The following is a 21,990-nucleotide window of genomic DNA, read 5'->3' on the forward strand; positions in this document are numbered from 1 at the left end:
ACCCCTGAGCCTCTTCTCCAGACTAAACAACCTCAGTTCTCTCAGCCACTCCACATATTCATCAGGAAACACAGATTAATTTGTTCAAATGGACTGTTGACTGTTCTTAGTTACCCTTAATCACCATCTCAACCAAAGGAAACATAACAGAAGGAAGAGCCATATTTTAATGTTTCACAGAAGGGCCCCTCTTTTAATGTGGCAGTGTGCATGACATCATTCTATAACAGACAGACATTGGCACTCTGGAGTGAAACATTGCAAAATGTTCTTTTGCTCATATCTCTGTCAATTCATGCCATAGTTTGAACCTCAGAGTCTGTGCTCCAGAGCGCTAAACCAAGTGTCAGCACTTGAAAGCAAACATACTGAAGTCTCCCCTGCTGTGAACCAAATTGGAAATCAAATGCAGCATTCTTTTCTCTAATGGGAAATCACTGAACTTTTCACAGGGTATCACCAAGCTGGTGGACAGCCACCACGTTAGGCAAATGCTCCTTTCCCCACCTAGGGGTACGTGTCATTACTTCCAAGTCAAAGATGCAGTAATAGAAGGTAATGTATCACTTACACATGCACTGACCCCAGCTCTGTTTGTCTTTCTGCAGGCCATGTGGCTAATGTTGCAGACAGAGGAGCCTGAGGACTTTGTTATAGCCACTGGAGAGGTCCACAGTGTCCGTGAATTTGTGGAGAAGTCATTCAAGCACATTGGGAAAACCATCGTGTGAGTATGAGGATGAGATAGCAGCCAGGGGCTGAGCGTTTCTAGTCTGTTGCACTTGCTGTGGTACTGAGCTGTGTTTCTCTACTTGCTTCCTTTTTTCCCATCACATTCTAAGTCTGTACCATGTGAGACCTCCCAGGAATGACTGGTCCCACAGCAGGTGTGTGTTGTGTTCTCTCCATCACAAGAAAACAAAAAAAAAATGAGTACATCTTGATTCCAAGTCTTCGTTCTCTCTTCTTCCATTCACTCCGCATGCTGGGCCCAGTCCTGTTCAACATCTTTATTGATGATCTGGATGAGATGATTGAGTCCAGCATCAGTAAGTTTGCAGATGACACCAAGCTAGGAGCAGGTGTTGATCTGTTGGAAGGTAGGAGAGCCTTGCAGAGGAACCTGGACAGGCTGGATGGGTGGGCAGAGGCCAATGGGATGAGATTTAACAAGGCCAAATGCAGGGTTCTGCACTTTGGCCACAATAACCCCAGGCAGTGCTACAGGCTGGGGACTGAGTGGCTGAGAGCAGACAGGCAGAAAGGGACCTGGGAGTGCTGGTAGATAGTAGGCTGAAGATGAGGCAGCAGTGTGCCCAGGTGGCCAAGAGAGCCAATGGCATCCTGGCCTGGATCAGGAACAGTGTGGCCAGTAGGACAAGGGAGGTTATTCTTCCCCTGTACTCAGCACTGGTCAGACCACACCTTGAGTGCTGTGTCCAGTTCTGGGCTCCTCAATTTAAGAGAGATGTTGAGGTGCTGGAATGTGTCCAGAGAAGGGCAACAAAGCTGGTGAGGGGCCTGGAACACAAACCCTATGAGGAGAGACTGAGGGAGCTGGGGGTGCTTAGCCTAGAGAAAAGGAGGCTCAGGGGTGATCTTATTGCTGTCTACAACTACCTGAAGGGTGAGGGGTTGATATCTTCTCCCAGGCAACCAGCAACAGAACAAGGAGACACAGTCTCAAGTTGTGCTGGGGGACGTCTAGGCTGGATGTTAGGAGGAAGTTGTTGGCAGAGAGAGTGATTGGCATTGGAATGGGCTGCCCCGGGAGGTGGTGGAGTCACCATCCCTGGAGGTCTTCAAGACTGGATGAGGCACTTAATGCCATGGTCTGGTTGAGTGGCTAGGGCTGGGTGCTAGGTTGGACTGGATGATGTTGGAGGTCTCTTCCAACCTGGTTGATTCTATGAGGGACAGTATGCCCCTCAGAGGTGTTGCTGTTCGTCACTCTGCTGCAAAAGGAGACTCTGCCTGGTTCTGTACTTTGAGATTCTCAGATCTCCACAGCCCTGAGCCCATTCTCTGCGGTCTCCAGAGGTGACAGCTCCCAGGTCTGTCCTTGCTGTGTCACAGCCCATCAACCACACTGCAGGGCTTGCGCAGAGACCCACCCCATGCACTCAGCCCTTCCTCTTCCAAGCCATCAGAAGGTGGAGCAGCGGGCGCAGAATGTTTACAGTGCATGTTCCGCATAGTTCCATTCAAAATACCAAATTCCTTCTCCAGGCCATGTAATAAACCCAAGATGGCTCAGGGACTGCTTTCTGTAATTTATATTTTTATTGTTTGTTATTTTTTCAATTTCCCTCCTTCTGTATCTTCTCTGGGCCCCATCCATCAGCATACCAATCTCAGCTGGAGGAGAGAGAGGAAAGCCACAGGCTCTTCCATGACGCTAGCGCCAGGGCTGCTCCTCGGGCCATCAAAGTCACTTCTGCAGCTGGTGAACTTTTGACAGGGCCCAATAAGTTTTACTTGGGAACAAAAACTTGACAAATTCAATAAATATGCAGGAGTGCACAGATATATACAATATCATTTGAACAGCCAGTGGGTGGCTGGGGAGGTAATAACATTTTCTCCTCAATGAGCTTTTAGTCTGGTTTCAATTTTTGGCATCAGCTTCCCAAAAAATGTTCTGATGGGGGAAGAGAGAAAGGGAGAAGCTGTGTAAATAGACTTTCTAGCCCAAAAAGCTTAGTTTGGGAAATAATTTTCTCTCCATGCCCCTAGCATTTCTTGACAGGGAGATGTCACTTTATGATCGATTGCACACTGTCCCCTGTGCCCTCATAGTAGTGAGGTGTGAGGGTAAAGGGGAATCAAGAGGAGTTCTAGGCATTGATTTAGCTTTCTTAGTTTCCCCTTTTTTCCATACTTCTTGTGTTTACAAGCTTAAGCTAATTCTCCCTCTTAAGCATTGATAGGAATGTGCTGTGGATTTAGTTACTCCATCTAAGCAAGAATTCTCCTGAATATCACAAGTCCTTTGTCCCTGTCCAGGGTTGTATGGGAAAGCAAGAATGAATTTTTAGTAAGCAGATAAATTAGTCTGTGTTTTGATTATCTAAAACTAGAAACTGAAACATCCAAGTCAGTACCTGCTGAATGCTTTTGTTCACAGACATTCTCACCATCAATTTCTTTGGATATCAATGCATTTATCCATTCATTGAATTTGAAACTCAGTGCTTTGGTATTGCCCTAAGAAGTCTCAGCAGCCTCAAGAGTGACAAATTGACCTGTATCTTTCAGGAAGCAAATGAAAACCCTTGAGAAAAACCCAGATTAAACAACTACTGCACAAATAAAAGTGAAAGCACTTTTAGGAACAGCTTCTCTTATAAAGATGATATTAAAGGCTTACTTTAGATCTAGTTGGTCCTAATGCACACATGTGTGGCCCATTTAGAGAGGATGTGAAAGGCTTAGATTAGATCTGGTTGGTCCCAGCACACAGCTGTGTGGCCTGTTTGGCTTTTTGCTCGTATGGCTCCGTAAGGTGGACATTGTTCATGTTGGGAATTACCGTGGTCAGTGTTCAGATGGAATCATACAATCCTAGAATTGTTTCATCAAGTCCAGTGGTCAACCCAGTGCCACCATGACCACTAAACCATGTGTCCTGAAGTGCCATTTCTATACCTTTTTTTTTAAAACATCTCCAGGGATGGTGACTGCACCACCTCCCAGGGCAGCCTGTTCCAGTGCTGACAACTCTTTCCATAAAGAAATGTTTCTTGATACCAAATCTAAACCTCCCCTGACACAACTTGTGGACATTTGCTCTTGTCCTATAATCTGATGCTAGGGAGAAGAGACAAACACTCACCTCCCTTGACATGGGTTAGGAATTCTCCCCCTTCCACTATTTGAAAATGACCAGATCAGCTCAGACAGCTTGAAAGATGAAGCTATATTTACAGCATGGCAAAGTTTACAAGCATCTATACACAACATATTTGCAAGTATTTACAGTCAGATACAAATTAGAAATAATACAGATATCCAAACTCCCTCCCAGACAAAGAAACTGCCCAGAAAGGCTCAAAGCTACCCCACTCTTTTTCCCACTCTGTCTCCCTTCCCAGCCAGAAACCAAAACAAGCAAGTCAACAAAGCTTACATGTTAGTTGTTAGTGGAGAGATTAGAGCAGAGATATTAGAGCAGATCAAAGGAGAAATGAACAGGGCAATGTCCCAAGGAAAAAAAGTTTACATTATAGCTTTTTATCCCTCTCAGCAAACCAATGAGCGATATAGACATCATCATTATTTTCTTTTCACAACTAATGATCTAATTCCTTTCATTAAAATATTCCAATTGGCCTCAGACCAGCACATCCCCACAACCTTCTCCTCAAACACAGGTTTCTCACTGAGATAAGTAAGGCAGGTGTCTTGCCTATACAAAGGTATAGTTGTGGAATATGTGGGAATAGGTGGGGGTTGGTCTCTTCTTCCAGACAACCAGCAATAGAACAAGGGGACACAGTCTCAAGTTGTGCTGGGGGCGGTATAGGCTGGATGTTAGGAGGAAGTTGTTGGCAGAGAGAGTGATTGGCATTGGAATGGGCTGCCCAGGGAGGTGGTGGAGTCACCATCCCTGGAGATGTTCAAGAAAAGCCTGGATGAGGCACTTAGTGCCATGGTCTGGTTGAGTGGCTAGGGCTGGGTGCTAGGTTGGACTGGATGATCTTGGAGGTCTCTTCCAACCTGGTTGATTCTATGATTAATATCAAAATACATGCACATTTGTTACAGAGGTAGTCATTGCTTCCAGGATCACAGTTATCTCAGTGAAAAAGAACATTTGACTCAAGTCATTTGGCTCTGCATACAAGTCTTATCTTCACTAGTATTGCCAGTTGGTCTTGCAAAAGATCACCCTGAAAAAGGGAAGTTTTTGGATAAGCTGTAAGGTCTAACAAAGTGAACCACTACCAGAAGTGGAGTAGTGGCCTCTTCAGTGACTGTGGAAGTTGAAATGAGGGAGGAGAGGCTTTCTGGTTTGCTTTTTTGCTTTGGTTTGGTGGATTTTTTAACCTTAAAAATGAAAGGTTGGATTACAGAAACCATGAGATGTGAAGGATTGATGTAAGCATAGAAAGGTGGCAATGTGTTAGTCATAGGGCTGTGGAGGCTTGGAAGAGAAGCCATGAAAATCACAGAATCATAGAATAAACAGGTTGGAAGAGACCTCCAAGATCATCCAGTCCAACCTAGCACCCAGTCCTATCCAGTCAACTAGACCATGGCACTAAGTGCCTCAGCCAGTCTTCTCTTGAACACTTCCAGGGGTGGTGACTCCACCACCTCCCTGGGGCAGCCCATTCCAGTGGCAAATCACTGTCTGGGAAGAACTTCCTCCTAATATCCAGCCTATACTTCCGCCAGCACAACCTGAGACTGTGTCCCCTTGTTCTATTGCTGGTCTGTAATGTGGTCTCAGTTCTGCTGTTTGCAATGTGCTGGGACAGAATAAAGTGCTTTGGCTTCAACGTGTGTAGCAGCAGTCAGGACACAAACTTTAGGACTACACAAATGGTATTTCTTTGTGGAAGAGCAACAAGATTTTCCTAACATTTTCTTTTTTAATACATTTTTTTCATCTTTAGATGTGAAAATACTTCCTACTGGCATGCATTTGATTTGAAAGGCACGTGTTATAGTTTTATTTTCCTCAAAGAGACTTAGCAACTACTGATGGCTTGAAATGTTTAAGTCTGTCACTTCTGTTTCTGTGTAAAGCTCAAGCAAGGGGGTGAAATGCATCAGTTCAGCTGTGCTTTTGTGAAAGGTTTCACTTTTAGCTGAATTCTTCACTACTTCAACAACAGATGTGCTTTGCTTTGGTCATTGCTCATTCACGGCCACAGGGACCATTTGGTCCATCACAGGGCTGTTCCCACCTTCCTCATTTGTTCCCTGTCCACCTCACAACCCATGAGGGGTACTCCAGCCTTTCCTCTTCAGAAAATCTTCCATGCTTGCAGATGGTGTCATACCTTAAGCTTGTTGTCTTACTGTATAATTATGGGAAATCAAAAATAATGAGAAGTAGAAGGAGCATGCATTATCTCTAGCATTAAGTACCATAACAGCAGTGATCTGAAGATAGAGAGTTAGCACTAAATTAAATGCAGTCCATTCCTCTGTAAATCCAGAGTGTGAAAGCTCTTGAGGTGAAGAACTTTCCAAACAAGTAAACTAGCACATGCATTTGAAATGTGCTTGGTGTAGTTTAATGGAAGTTTCTGTGGTCAGTGATGATAGTGGTATGCACTGGAACTGGCAGTGATTGGCAAGGATGACAAGCAATCCCAAAGTGTAGATGCAGAGGCCATATCAAACCCACCTGGTCAGTAGCAGACATGTGGTCCTGTGTGTTCTTTTCCAGCTGCAGAGCATTCTGGCATGTGGCTGATGCTGTCAGCCATAAGAGCAAGCCCATCCACTGGTTCAAGTTCCCCAGCGTGGGTAGATGATGCTCTGATTGTAAAGGCTTGTAGCCTGCAGGCTTTGGACCTAGCCTTCTGTCAGAAACCTACAGAGAGTGGAGGATCCACTCCAGGAACCTTCATGGGAACCCTGGGCTCGGACACCAGCAAGGGGTTGGAGGATCCACTTCTCATTCTCTGTATATTTGGCCCAGCTCTGATTAGCCAAACTTTATTTAACCAGAGATCCACTGCACATCCACAAGTCTGTGTTCTTGCCTACTTGGGTATCCACACCAAGGAGCAGAAACCTCAGTGGCTTCTGTTCCTAGATGGCTGGAGCTATCTAGCATAAGGGTTCACCACACCAGGGTAGTCTGACATTACAGTTTCCAGGTGACTATTTGACTGCAGTATGACTAGAAGTTAATGAGAGTTTTGGTGTTGGTTTTTTTCCCTTTCTTTGTAGTTAGAAGATGAGGGGAGGGTGAGTTGCTTAATGGAGTAACTGCTTGCTCCTGGTGTCAGGCTGACCCTCTGCAGTCCTGCCAGGATGATGTCCCAGCTGTGGGTTCTGAAGTGCCTGGAGGAGTTGGCAGTGTGGCTATCAAACAGTACTCTGGTCACAACAAGAAGTGAACTTTTCACATTACTGGACTGGATAAAACGGGTGGAGACTTCTTCTTGAGCTCTTTCTATTGTTATATAACTTTGATAGTGACACTAAGTGAGTCTTTACTGGCTCAACTGAGTCTTCTGAAGCCTTTTGGGTGTTAAATGAGGTTCTCTGCTCAGTGACCTCCACCAACAACTGACGTCTCCTGATCTAAGCCCTTCCTGTTGTTTTACTGGTGATGGTTAGTTTTCTATTAAGCTCATTTGAGTCCTGCACATTTTTACCCTCTGCCCTTTAAAGGGAGGGACTAATGTTAGTTTTGGCTTCTGAATGAAAACTTTGCAGTTCAGGCTCCAAACAGAGCAACTGCAAAAAAAAGAAAAGAAGGTTATTTAAATTATATATCATCTTTAGCATCATGGCAATTGCCAGCTGACTTCACTGTGGCTATTATCTGGTGGACATCATTTCAACACGAAATATTCCCAGTCTCAAGCATCCTACAGGCTTTTCTCCTTACCCAAAAGTCATGAGCTGTGCTTAAAAAATCGTGGGATGGAAAAGCTAGTAATGATGCATATTTGGTATTTCCTTCTGCCTTTCAGTGGGTACGCAGAGGTCACATTTTCAGACTTCCCTCCTTAGCCCTCAGGGCTAGAAACTCAAAAATGAAGGCTGAGATTGTCAAATAATTAAATTCTTCTAAGGGTTTTGGGTAGGAAGGCAAGGGAGCAAGGAGAAACCAAGTCTGTGACAAAACCCCAAGAGCTGGCAGTACAATTAGTGAGTGGGAGGCAAGAGGGACTTTGATTCCATCGCTGGCGACTGAGGCTGAATAATCTAAATCGCAGTGCTGATTTAAATCACAAAGGTTGTATTTAAATGCTAAAAGTAAAGGGTTTCATCACTGCTCGTTTGTGCCAAGCTGGTCCAGAGTCCCATGGTATAAATGTAGAGGCAAAATGCAAAGAGAAGACAAGAGTTTGAGCCCTGACTGTGTATTTTGTACATTCAGTGGATGAGGTTTGATGCTCCAGTGTACCTTCCTGAAGCACTTGTTTGGGAGGGAGCATTGTCCTAAGACTTCTAGCCTCTCTGGAGGTAGAGCTGGTTACCCACCACACCATTCCTCCTCTGCTGCCCTCAAGATTGGTTGCATTTAAATACTAAAAGTAAAGGATTTCATCACTGCACGTTTGTGCCAAGCTGGTCCAGAGGCCCATGGTATAAATACAGAGGCAAAATGCAAAGAGAAGATAGAGTTTGAGCCCTGACTCTGTATTTTGTACATTCAGTGGATGAGGTTTGATTCTCCAATGTACCTTCCTGAAGCATTTGTTTGGGAGGGAGAGCTGTCCTGAGGCTCCTAGCCTCTCTGGAGGTGGAGCTGGTTACCCACCACACCATTTCTCCTCTGCTGCCCTCAAGGTTTTGTTCCAGGACAGTTGCTCACAAAATAGTTCATGGGACAGCCAGATGACATAAACTCCAGTACACTGCAGGCTGGTCAACAGAAACAGGTTGGGCCAGCATAGATGGCTTTTGGTTCACAGGTAGCACAGCAAGCGCTATTCACAAGACATGTCTGTGACATACTATGTCAAGCTAAGACTGAGAACTCCAGAACTCTTTCTGGTTTGTTTTCCCTAGTTAAGCACAAATTAAATTATGCAGCTTAATGCTGTTCAAACAGAGCTCCATGTCCATAAAATTAACAGATTAAAGAGTTCCTGAAAGTACTGGCCAAAATACAAGAATCAAAAGTATTTGAAGGAACCAGCTTTGAACCCATCCACAAATGAACAACCTCCCTGTCATATTTATTTGCAGATACATGAGACATTCTGAAATCAGGAGGTTTTATTTTCCCCTAGCCTTGTGTGTTTAATTTGGAAGTCCTGTATTTCAGACCTTCCACTGAATCAAAAAAACAAACCAAAGAGACTTCAAAAGCCATTGTTGCTCCACTCGACTCTAAACTCTGCCTTTGTTCCTATAGCTAATGAGTTTATGCTGTCCTGCAGGGAGGATTGACACCAGCCCTCGAGTAAATGAAAGCTGGCCAAATGCTGGTAAGATCAGAGCAGTAAAGTAATTATGGGTTGATTAAATGTTTATCTTCTTTACAGGTGGGAAGGGAAGAATGAAAATGAAGTGGGACGATGCAAAGAGACGGGCAAGATTCATGTGAGAGTCAATCACAAGTACTACAGGCCAACTGAAGTGGTAAGACAGTATCCCCTCCTAATTCTGCAAAGGAATGATCTGATCACTCAGCCAATAAATCGCTGTGTTCAGCCAGCATGCTGTGAAAATGGCTTAATTGCACTCCTGCTGCCAGCTCCAGGAGCTTGAAATGAACCTGCTTGGTGTTGGCTAGCCTGCTTGCTGCTGGTCCCACCAGGTCCCTGGGAACAGGCAGGAGTCAGGAATGCCACTGTCTGCCTCTTTTAGCCTTAGAACAGGTGAGGGGATGTTTAGGGGTGAAACATCAGCTTATGGGAAGCAACAATGACCTGTTGTTCCTTCTGGTCTTGAATGCATATGTGGTCATCTCCTCCAGCTGCCAGAATGGAAAGCAGGGGAAGGTGGGCACTGGAAGGATTCATTTTTCAAGTACGTTCTTCTGCATCTCCACTGTTTCAGTCTCATCCAGTGAGTATCCTCTGCTCAGCTGAGAGCATTGTGGCTACCACAAAGAGCCTGTTTTCAGGTGTGCCTGTGTGCTCTGTTTTCTTGGATGCTTCCAGAATGCTGCTCAGTAAATGCTTGTTTGCTGAACTCAGCTTTACTCCCAGGAATGTCTTGCTACAGCCTACCAGGAATGCTTGACCGTTCCATGTGGCTGACAGGACCAAGCCACTAACCTCTGTACTCAGATCTCCTGATGAACATGTTAGGAGAGGAAAAGCTGTATTTCTAAGTCAGGCAGGAAGTTGGCCATGCACAGGTGGCACAGGACAGAGCCTGCTTTCTAGACTTGAGGAACAGTAGCCTTGACTGCACCATATAGGCAAGGATGTGCCTAGTAAAAGATGTTCTGACCTTTGAGAGGGTGACACCAGCCCTGACAGCTTCTCATGCCACATAAACTGTCAATCTGTCTGTCTGTTCAGAAGTATTGGCTTGATTCAAGCAAGGTGTGACTGGAGCGCATCTATCTTGGCTCAAATTGCTGTGTGGCAGTGAGGAACTGCACATGTGGAAGTAGGCACGAGACCTGAAGTAGAAATTGAGGGAGGAATAGACACTCTATTGCTGTGCAAGAAAGGGCTGGGCCACTGGATCAGAATCAAATGCTGGGAAGTTACTGAGAGCTGGCCATCATTCTGTGCTTTGGTAAGGTGTCAGGGTGCTAAGAAGGAGACAGAGACCAAAAGACTTGCCAGACAGGGAAAGGACACTTGACCCAACTAGTCTGTGCTTTTCCAGACCCACTTTCCTTCTTCATCACACCTCGTGCTAGCAAGTACATATTCACTCCTTAAAACACATTGGCAGTATGGAGCTGTTCCAAAGCCCTCACTGCAGCTCCACATTGTTCATATGCTCACACGTGTTCTGCTGAAGTAATGGTTTTCAAGGTTCCTCCTCTGTCCTTATTGGTCTTCTTTTGCCTCCTTTACTTTGTTTTAACTTCAGCTCACCATATGCTTGCCCAAGCACAGGTCCTTCAAGAATGCTCATGGAGTTGCTTGTGGGTTCATACATGGCTACAGGGATGTATTCAGATTCAGAATGGAGTGTGGCCTTGGAATCACACTGTGTACAAGTAGGAACCTGGTGTTTATCTGAGATTATTTGGTCTGCCACAGGCCACCTGCCCTCAGGCTTCACCTCTGTCTTCCCCTGCCCCCATCTTGCCTTGTGTTTAATGTGGCCCCTGCTTGGTTCCTGAGGAAACCAAGAAGGCTGTGAAGCTGCTCCTGTGTGATCAAGACAGAAGCACAAAATGGGGGTTGAGGTGCCTTTGTCTTAAGGATCATGCAAATGAACTGCGATCAGACTCTTCTATAAAGAGATGTGGTATCCACCTCCTGCAGTCAAAGTTCCATTTTAAGAGCATCTCAGGGTGGGTACCCAGAATCTTTCATTTTATTTAATCCTGTGTGATTACAAAATGCCAGACCAAAATCCAGTCCACTGGAGGAAAAGCAGTGAGAGAGCTGAGATGGAACAATGGCATGTGTCTCCTCCCACCACCCTCACCAAGACCCCTGAAGGCAAGGAAGTTGGGATTTTGGGAGGAGGATGAGCAAGATCAGTTAACAGGAATTGTGCTGCTGGATCCTGTCTGACACAGACTATCTGATGCTCAGAATCTCATGTCTTATTTGGAAATGTTTCTGTCTGTCTCTAAAGTTTAACACAGTATTCTGGAAAGTGAAAACAAATATCATTTAATCTTGTGTACAGACAGTTCTGCCAGTGCCATTATATGAGTTTTGAAAACACATTTGTTTTCTTCAGTTAGTGATCCCTGGGGTCAAGGGCTCCCATTGCAAAGCTTAGCTGTACTGAAGAAGAAACCTTGAAATGTGAGACTGCCTTCTGGTCAAACCACACAGACCTTTTGAGTGCCTTGACTCTAAATCTTTTCACTCTGCTTTTGACTGGCTTTGGGGCCCCCTGGGAGTTACTGGCCTTGGGATTGTTCCTGCTAATGCTTTTAATGCTTGTCTCTCTCCATCCCTCTTTGCATCTTGCCAGCTATAAACTTACTGATGTCTTTTCTTTCAGCTTGTGTTGAGGTCCTCTGCGCATCCTTTCTGATCCTTGTTTAATTCTGCTTGGAAGCTCTAACCTGCTGCAAGGATTGGGGAGAAAAAATATTGCTACTTCCTTTCTGAAAATTAGCAGTTTTCACAGAGGGTTTCATGAAAGTTCTGCTTTTTATACTTGCCCTCATATACTGTGGAAGATGCTTTCAGATATTGTGCAGGGTTTTTTAGGACATGGCTACTAAGGTCATGGTTTATACTCATTTGCTACCCTAGACAGTTAAAGAGAAGTTTCCACTTCTCTTCATTCACCTTTAACGTGTGGATACTACAAAAATTATCTCACTACTCTGTTCTACTCTTGTCAGAGGGTTCATGCTGTAGGTAGCCAGCTTGGCTTTAAATAATCTATTTGATAGTCACAAAAATAAAATCGAGTTTTAATTTCTTCTTAAAGTTCAAACTGAAGTTCTGTGACCTGCCTTAGCCAGCTGGAAGCATGCAGACCTGCAGCACACCAGTCAGAAGCAGGTCTCTCCAAGCCTGCAGTTGGGTAATTCTTAAGAGAATTAGGACCTGTCTTTAATTTTCTTATCTTTCAGCAAGGTAATTGCTATTAATTTGTAGGCAGAAATGTCCCCCCAAGAATTGCACAATTGCTTCCAATCAAATTATGCTCATTAAGGTGTCTGCTTAAAATTGCCTCTATTATTTTTGCATAGTGGGTAATAAGCTAACACTTCTGTAGGAGCTTGCTTCATTCCATTGCCCTTTCCCACAAGGGTAAAGATTAACTCCAGGTCTTCTAGTCTGTCCCATCTTCATTGAGCAGATGGGAGTTTAAGTTTCTTTATACAGGAGGGAAAACAACAAACAAATAATAAATAAAAAGAGAAATCTTTCAGCCATATATAAATGTTGAGTTTTTCAATCTGACTCTGATAGAATCATAGAATCAACCAGGCTGGAAAAGACCTCCAAGATCATCCAGTCCGACCTAGCATCCAGCCCTATACAGTCAGCTAGACCATGGCACTAAGTGCCTCATCCAGGCTTTTCTTGAACACCTCCAGGGATGTGACTCCACCACCTCCCTGGGCAGCCCATTCCAGTGGCAAATGTGTCACAGAGAATGACTCCCCTCCACCTGTTCAGGCAGCTCTCCTCCAGCTTGCCTGGAATAGGTTCTGCAGGTTGTGTTTCTGCATTGCATTTGGCATGGGCTGGCACAGCTGTAGCTCTAGGGACGTACAGACATCAATGCAAATCTCCTTCCTTTAAGCAAACCCTGGAAACTCTGTCACAACGTGATGCTAATATTTCAGGAGTCTTCTGGCCTCTTATTATTCTTCAAAGAGAAAAGGACTTGCTAACTTGCTAGCTTCTTCCTTTTGCTGTGTGCCTTAAGCAATGAAGTGATTTTCTCCCAGGCCTTTCTAGCACTGATATAAATGAAACTACCTGTAGTGGTTAGGAGAAAAAAAACTCAGGGCGATGGCAAAAGATACTTCATCTTCATGGAGTTTTTTACTTTGAAATGTTATTTCCTAACTCCTAAGAAAGTCTGTATCCCTCCTTTCTAGGTTGTTTAGAATCATAGAATCAAGCAGGTTGGAAGAGACCTCCAAGACCATCCAGTCCAACCTAGCACCCAGCCCTAGCCACTCAACTAGACCATGGCACTAAGTGCCTCATCCAGTCTTTGCTTGAACACCTCCAGGGATGGTGACTCCACCACCTCCCTGGGCAGCCCATTCCAATGCCAATCACTCTCTCTGGCAACAACTTCCTCTTGACATCCAGACTATACTTCCCCAGCACAACTTGAGACTGTGTCCCCTTGTTCTGTTGCTGGTTGTCTGGGAGAAGAGACCAACCCCCACCTGGCTACAGCCTCCCTTCAGGTAGTTGTAGACAGCAATGAGGTCCCCCCTGAGCCTCCTCTTCTTCAGGCTGCACACCCCCAGCTCCCTCAGCCTCTCCTCATAGGGTTTGTGTTCCAGGCCCCTCACCAGCTTTGTTGCCCTTCTCTGGACATGTTCCAGCACCTCAACATCTCTCTTGAATTGAGGGGCCCAGAACTGGACACAGCACTCAAGGTGTGGCCTGACCAGTGCTGAGTACAGGAGAAGAATAACCTCCCTTGTCCTACTGGCCACACTGTTCCTGATCCAGGCCAGGATGCCATTGGCTCTCTTGGCCACCTGGGCACACTGCTGGCTCATCTTTAGCTACTGTCTACCATTACTCCCAGGTCCCTTTCTTCCTGGCTTCTCTCAGCCACTCAGTCCCCAGCCTATAGCATTGCTTGGGATTGGTGTGGCCAAAGTGCAGAACCCTGCACTTGGCCTTGTTCAATCTCATCCCATTGGCCTCTGCCCACCCATCCTTTTTGAAGGATTGGTTGGTGTATCTAAATAGCTACATATTTATATAAATATAAATTCTATAGGTCAACTCTATATATCTAAAAATATGGGGGGGGGAAAGAGCTTTCCCAAGTCTTCTGTGCGTTGCTTACACTTAACTTTACATCTTTACTCCACCGCACTTGGCCTCAGCTGCCCTTTTTCCTTCTCGGAATTAAGCAGGATGGCTTTGAATTTCAGTCTCTGTGTTTTAAAAAACTCAGCTCTACATTTCCCATGTTTCATGGGATTCCAGTAAAAATTCCTTGGGGCATATCACATTCTCCTAAAGTCAGCTTTCTTGAAGTCAAAACCATTTCTGCACTCCTCTAAATGTTCCTGTCCTAAAGAGCATTCAGAGCCTGATGAAAGCCTGGTCACAAACCCCTCCATGCCCCACGCTTCCACCTGCCTTTTCACATGAGCTTCATTTCCTACTCCTAAGTTCAGAGCTGCCAGTGACTGTGAACTGCCCAGGCATCTCTGTGAGGAAACACATGCTTCCCTTCCTCAAGGATCTTCTTGCTCATCTGTGTCAGTGTTTGGCCTGTATTTAATACTCATGAAAATAAAGTGGGAGTGTTCAAGGAAAAATAATCTTGAGATGCTTTTCCTGCCTATCATCCCCACTAACAGCCAGGTAAAAAAGTTGTTGTAATTCCCACAGTCTTCTCTTACCTGGTTTTTGTGGGTTGGATTTTTTTTGCTCCTCGTTCCACAAATGTACATCAACATCTGAAAGCTGCTGCCCTGTTTGATGATTTATAAAGGCATCTAGTGACAGGACAAGGGGTAGTGGCTTGAAACTGTAAGAACTTTGATTTAGGTGAGATGTGAAGAAAAAATTCTTCCACAGTAAAGATGGCAAGGCCTTGGAACAGGTTGCCCAGAGAAGTTGTGGAGGCTCCAGCCCTGGAAGCCTGGAGCCTTGAGCAACCTGGTCTAGTAGGAGGTGTCCCTGCCCATGGCAAGGTGAGTGGAACTAGACTATCTTTAAGGTCCTGTCCAGTTCAAACCATTCTGTAATTCTGTGGTTACCCCTGTTGTCCAAAATTCCTCTCCAAGCTTTGCTGCTGTGTCAGCCAAAATGTTTGTATCTTGCCTTACTTCAATCTCTGCATTGCTTTCATAGAATCATAGAATCAACCAGGTTGGAAGAGACCTCCAAGATCAGCCAGTCCAACCTAGCACCCAGTCCTATCCAGTCAACTAGACCATGGCACTAAGTGCCTCATTCAGGCTTTTCTTGAACACCTCCAGGGACAGTGACTCCACCACCTCCCTGGGCAGCCCATTCCAATGCCAATCACTCTCTCTGCCAACAACTTCCTCCTAACATCCAGCCTATACCTACCCCAGCACGACTTGAGACTGTGTCCCCTTGTTCTATTGCTGGTTGCCTGGAGAAGAGGCCACCCCCCACTTGGCTACAATGTCCCTTCAGGTAGTTGTAGACAGTAATAAGATCACCCCTGAGCCTCCTCTTCTCCAGGCTGCACACCCCCAGCTCCCTCAGCCTCTTCTCATAGGGTTTGTCACCCTCTTGCTTTTTATTGTGCCTCCTGCTAAAATAAAGCTGCAGTAGATTTTTCACTTGCCTGTTTGTTTTGGTTCAGGCCTTACTTATCAATCACCTCAGAGATGTCTCTGCAAACACACACACTGATTTCAGACAAGTGTGCTGATGAGCAATAGTAACTTCTCAGAATCACAGAATGAAGGTCATCTGCTCCAACCACTCTGCTAAGGCAGGTCCAAGGGGCTTTTGAAAATCTCCCAGAGAAAGGGGCTCCACGACCTCTCTGCTATCAGTTTTCCCTCTCAATGTATCACCAAACAAGAGAAGCTTCAGCAGGCCTGTGTCCAGTCTCGCTCACTGTCTTGTTTAACAGACCTAGCAGGAGCCCCAGCTTGCTTCCTTTCTTCTGGGAGCAAATACCAACTGCATGCCCCTCCAGCACACCCACACATATTTCTCCTTTTTGCTTCCCAACTAGCTTGTTGCATCAGTATTAGTCAGGAGCATCCAGTGAAGGAATCCCTCTGGACACCATTCTTTCCACTGCTCATATGCCATGCATTGCTCAGTTGCTGCTCTTTGCATCATCTCACTCCTCCTCTACTGTGCCTCCACAAGATATTTATCTATCAGCTTCTGCAGCTGGCTGTGTTCCCTTTCCTCCTTCACCACCTCTTTCCCTGCTGTGGTTCCTGAGGTTTCGAAACCAGCCATGTGTCATCTGTGACCTTCACATCTTCATTCATCTTCCTGAGAACATCAGCCTGTCTCTGAGCCTGCTTTCTGATCCCACAACTATCTGACAAGTGTAGCCAGGGCAAGAGGGTGTCCTTGCCTCCTGGGGTCTTGGCTGGAGTGCTTTTGCACCCTGGGTGTTGCACCATATGCTCATTTACAAGATGAGTAGCTTTCTCCTCAGAAATGTTTGGGCTAGCTGACTGTCTGACTTAGAGCAACGCAATTTTCCACTCTAGGTGGGTGAAGAGATTTGCAACCCCCACTGAAAAGCTAAGCTGTAGAGATAAAGCTGTCATCCAGGCAGAAGGTTGGTGGTTTCCATTGCTCGCTTCTCTAACTGCTGTTGACACATGGCAATTAGTGGCAATCTCATGTGTGACAGATCCAGCCTCAACTCCTGAAAACAGAGTTTCCAATTAAACTTGGGCGACAGGATTAAGACTGAGGGAAAGGCGACTGAGGACAGAAGGCTGTTTACCTCCTTAATTAGGCCCTGATTCAGCCAAGCATCCAAGCAAGTGCTTCACTTCAAGGGTATGAATAGTTAATAGGGACAATTTCCATACTCAGAGCTAAGAGTGTGCTTACTTGCTGCATCTTAATGTGAAGCAAAGTAGTCCCTCTGATGGGAACTGAGATGGCCAGCCCAAAGGTGTGTGGGAACTCGGGAGGTTGCCTGCCCCATGGTACATGAGATGCTGAAGTGTTTCTGGGCAGTTTTCCTTTGCCAGGTTCTCTTAGGGTGGCTTTGCAAGCAAGGAGGATCAGACCAAGTTCATGCGGTTTGTAGTTTTAATCAACTGCTCCTGCAGTGACATTTCCTGCCTGCAATTCTTCTCTGCCTTCCTGACAGTGGGGGGTCTTACCACCACTTCTTCACTTATTCGTGTTTATCCATGCTCAGAAAGTCTCTCTTTATCTCACCTCGGATCCCCTTGCCTCCCCCTTCTCCCGGCCTGCCATTTGGCCTCTTCCTCCCCCTTGTTATCTCTCTCTGTTGTCTCACCCTCATTTGGACCATCCCTTGTTTTCTTATCACTGCCTGTCCTATGCCTGTCCCATACAAATACTCCCCGTGCTCCAACAGATGTGGTGGGAATTGCAGAGCCTCAAAAGGGAAGTCATGGGGGTGGGAGAAAAGCCTGGAGCAAGCAAAAGCCACAGCAGAAGTCCAGGCTCAGGCAGCACCAAAGACACATTTGTCACAACTACCAAGTATTCCCTCCTGCCAGCAGTCTCCACCACCTACAGCCTGTTCCCTTTGTCCTTCATGAGATTAGAAGGGTTGAAGAGTGGTTCAGACCACATGTTGGAGAGCCCAGTGAGACTGGAGTACCAGTAGAGCAGCTCAGCACTAAACCATCCTCACCAGGGCTTTCTAAAGACCTCTGTGTCAGAGGTGGTTGAGGTCACTGGCAGAGCTGATTGCTCATTCACATTCACAAATGGGAGCAAGTCTGAAGACCTGTCTCCTTTCAGAAGCTGTTTATTTTATTTCACAATGGGATTTTAAAAGTCAGGCACTACGTTAACAATACTGCTCACATTTTGACTGTGCTTCCCACCACGTTGTAACCTTTTAATTAAGAGTGCTGTGCCAACTCAACTCTTGCAATAGTTGTGGAATGGCAGCACAGAGCCATTAAAGATATGATTTACATCAAAATAAAACCGGCTTTTGAATGCAGAGGATATGAGGCAGAGGTGAGGTTTCCTTCAGCAAATCTGGAGCTTAAGGCTAGGCTCCTGTCTGATTTCTCTGGCCTTCACAAGAGCTTGCTGCCTTCAGCTGCTGGCATTTTATTTCATGGGTGAATGGGTGTTCATGTGTTTCAGTTGAGTGCTGTGTCCAGTTCTGGGCCCCTCAGTTTGAGGAAGATGTTGAGGTGCTTGAACATGTCCAGAGAAGGGCACTAAGGCTGCTGAAGGGCTGGAGCACAGCCTTACAAGGAGCAGCTGAGGGAGCTGGGGGTGTGCAGCCTGGAAAAGAGGAGACTCAGGGGACACCTTGTTGCTGTCTACAACTACCTGAAAGGAGGCTGTAGCCAGGTAGGGTTGGTCTCTTCTGCCAGGCAACCAGCACTAGAACAAGAGGACACAGCCTCAAGCTGCACCAGGGCAGGTTTAGGCTGGATGTTAGGAAGAAGCTCTTGCCAGAGAGAGTGATTGGCATTGGAATGGGCTGCCCAGGGAGGTGGTGGAGTCACCGTCCCTGGAGGTGTTTAAAAAGAGGCTGGATGAGGCACTTAGTGACATGGTTTAGTTAATTAGAAGGTGTTAAGTGATGGGTTGGCCTGGATGATATTGAAGGTCTTTTCCAGCCTGGTTAATTCTGTGATTTCTGTGATTCATCTGAGAAGCCATGAGATGGTTTTAGTGTGGATAAAAGCAACTTCTGCTGCGTTTGGGTCAGTGAATGCCTTGACAACATCTTTTTACAGCATGAAGTCTTCCAGTCAGTGGTTTGCTGGGAGCATAGATGTCTGGAGTGTGGGTATGCCATGCCACCTACTATCTTTCCTGCTTGAAGGATGCTCCTTCGAGCCATTGCTTTTCAAAAATCTGTTCCACCTCCTGCAAAATGCATATTGGTGTCACTTGGGTGCAGCTGAAGTCCTTAACAGAGTGCAGTTGTTCCTCTGAGGGACACCCCAGGGCAGTGTGCGAGGGCTGCACAAACAGGGTTAGGAGCAGTTCATAAAGAGGTACCAAGTTTTGAGGAAGCAGGGAATTATGTTGGAAGTTTGCCTCCAGAAGCTGTCTTTTAATTTTCTTTCAGCTGTTTCACAGTTCAAAAATGGCAGTGGGTTTCTTTCACTTTCTTCTTCTATTTCTTTAGCTATTTCAAGTTTGGGTTTGTTTTTTTTTTTTCCCCTTAGAATGTGGAGAATATTTTTACTTCTGAACTATTTTTTTTGTAGGTAAAGTCTTCTGTTCAGAAAAATAAATAACAATAGTGGGGTTTCAGTTTTTCTAAGGAAAGCCTTATTTGGGGGGTAGTCTTCTTCTCTGGGCTATTCAGGCCTTCCTTTAGACTGAATCTAGAGCTCTTTTGTCTCACCCCAAAAATCCATAAGAAGGTTTTGTTCAGAATCATATCTCTGTCCTTCACCATTTACAATTCCTCTCAAAGGAGCAATGGTTGGAAGGAAATGAAGGTTTGGAAAGGGCTGTTTGAAAGACAAAGAGCCCTTCACCTTTCCCCTCTATCACCTTTGGAATCATCATTTGTAAATTAACAGCTTCATGATGGAGGCATGAGGGGGTAGGACCTTCATTGTTGCTACTCTGTGATGATGATGCTGATGAGTGCTTAACCACCTTCCATATCTTCGTGTCACATCTTTCTATTCCACTGAAAATCTGCACCAAGCATTCTGACCTTATCAGAGCTTAAAAACAGTTTAACATTGTTAATTATGCTTTCATATCCATAATACTTTGCCAATGTTCAAGGAGAGCTTGTATGGTTGAGCTCCAGGGGAAACTGAACCTCCCTAGAGCTAAACAGCTTTTAAAAGTGCTTTTTTGTTGTTGTTGTTGAGTAATAGCCTAGAAAATTATCTCTGTGGCATAAACATCTACAATACTTGTCACAAAGCAGGAAATGGATCTTCATGCCCGTCTTGGATGCTCCCCAAGCTGTCTGGTGTCCCAGCTGGATGGGTGAAAAGGGAGACAGTAATTATCTGCAGGGGCAGGGGAGACTTAAACATTAAAGGACTTTATGCCCAGGATCAGCTGGAATTTTTGCTCATTCCTCACATATAATGTCTGAGCTCACCAAAACAGGCAATATGAAAAATATTAACAGGATTCAAGGAGACATTAGTGATAGATTAAGAGTGCATGTCTCCCTTGCAAGTCTTTTTATTTTCCCTCTTGGGTATTTTTTTTCCCCTTTCAGCCAGAAAAGTCTGAAGGTGAGTAGGTGAGGCCAATTTTAATAATTCACAGACGATAATACATCTATTTCTCACTTGACAGAGCTAGTGTTTAACCTATTAGCATTGTCTGGCATAACATGAAACAGGATCAGTCACTCAGCCCTTTGAAACATCTAACCTGGCCTCATTTGAATGTCTTCCTTCCAGCTTTGCCAGTACATTTTAATAGTCTTGGTAGAGCTCTCAGCTGACTTGTGACTTCAGACCTTATCAGGGGTTGTGGTTAGGGATGGGGTAAGACAGCACTGTTCCTCTCCAGCTTCTTCTGTAGGCACTGTCACAGCAACCTCCCAGCTGCAGATAGCCACTGGAATTCAAACCAGACCACTGGACTTCTGAACAGGAATGAGATTTCAATGTCTTTTTGGAACAGTGCTCTGTAATTTTTGAGAACACTTTGTGGGTTTTTTCCCCTTCCTCCACGTTGCTGAGCTGGTCCTACTGCAGTCATTCTTAGTATTGAGTGGCTGTGAGGGGAAAGGTGAATTAATAGTAACAAAATCAAACAAAAAGTGGTTTAAAGCCAGGACACCTGCCTGTTTTTTACACACTAGTCTGTGACAAGTCCACGCTTAGAATTCACCAGGTCTATTGTCAAATTGGTGCTTTGCAGATCTGAGCTTTACCAATTTCCAGATCATTAGGTCACTAGGAGATTAATTTCTTTTGCTTTTGTTTTCTCCTCTCTTTGACCCCTAAAATACTACACTTCCACATTCTGATTTAGAAAGCAAAAACAGACATTAAAGCCTCTTTATCATAACAAAGGCTTCTGACTAAAGCACTTGGCTCCCATTCTAGCTTTCCCTCAGATAACAGTTGCACATTTCCAAACCTCTCATCTTTGGCTGCTTTTCCCTCTTGATCCTAACTCTTGTTTCCATGTGCTGGGGGAGATTAAAAAGTAGGGTTTGGAGGTGAAATTTGAAACAGAGGAAATGTGAGGTTTTAGAAAGAGCTCAGGTAAGTGGTAGGGCTGAGTTTGTCCTGTGCCTTGTTTCTATAGCTATGAGACAAAGACAGCTGGAGCTTCTCCTTGTACCGCAGTGTCACCACCGATGGCATGTTGTGACATCGCTCCTCACCCTGACAATTCCTCTGTAGTGCTAATCCTATAAGGTTACCACAGCCTTTTATTCTTGGTGGAGCTGGCTGAAAGGGCTTGCAGATGAGCCTCCAAAGCAGCATTCAGGTGTTTTCCTGACCTCTCTTTCACTGTCTCCTCCCCGAGGTGCTTATTTGTGTTATCTCTGCATTTTGCATTTTCGTTAGATGCCTTCTGGACAGCTTCTAGGCTTAAAATAAAGACCAATATTAATCTTGACTGATGAAGTGAATCCCAAAAGAGTCAGACAGCTTGGGGACTAAAGAAAATGTTGGCATAGTGAGAATCTGACAAGCCCTGAAGGTAAGCCACCCACCTCTGTCATAATTCAAGAGCTGTGTGGCATAATGACTGCCAGGGCAAGGTGGGCACAGGAGTCAAAACAGAAACACAGGAAGGTGCATTAGATAGGCACAGTGGTGAAGACTTATGTGTGCTTGAAGAGCAGCCAAAGGGAGACAGTGATGGATGACAGGCAGTTTGTGTGCTGGAA

General features: G+C 45.2%; 1 protein-coding gene across 2 annotated transcripts in view; it reads left to right on the forward strand.

The window, feature by feature from the left end:
• The window catches only part of GMDS (GDP-mannose 4,6-dehydratase), a 397,493-nt gene that overhangs the window by 303,706 nt on the left and 71,797 nt on the right, over positions 1–21,990 (forward strand). Inside the window, exons 8-10 of one of the 2 annotated variants that reach the window (XM_064161096.1) lie at positions 609–727; positions 9,189–9,285; positions 11,800–11,847. In XM_064161096.1, the coding sequence (XP_064017166.1) occupies positions 609–727; positions 9,189–9,285; positions 11,800–11,832 (249 nt within the window). In that variant the 3' untranslated portion in view covers positions 11,833–11,847. Of the gene's footprint in view, positions 1–608; positions 728–9,188; positions 9,286–11,799; positions 11,848–21,990 lie in introns of those variants that run through there. The other variant, XM_064161094.1, reaches the window with a different exon arrangement.

This window comes from Pogoniulus pusillus, chromosome 21 (assembly GCF_015220805.1).
Source record: "Pogoniulus pusillus isolate bPogPus1 chromosome 21, bPogPus1.pri, whole genome shotgun sequence".
Lineage (NCBI taxonomy): Eukaryota > Metazoa > Chordata > Aves > Piciformes > Lybiidae > Pogoniulus > Pogoniulus pusillus.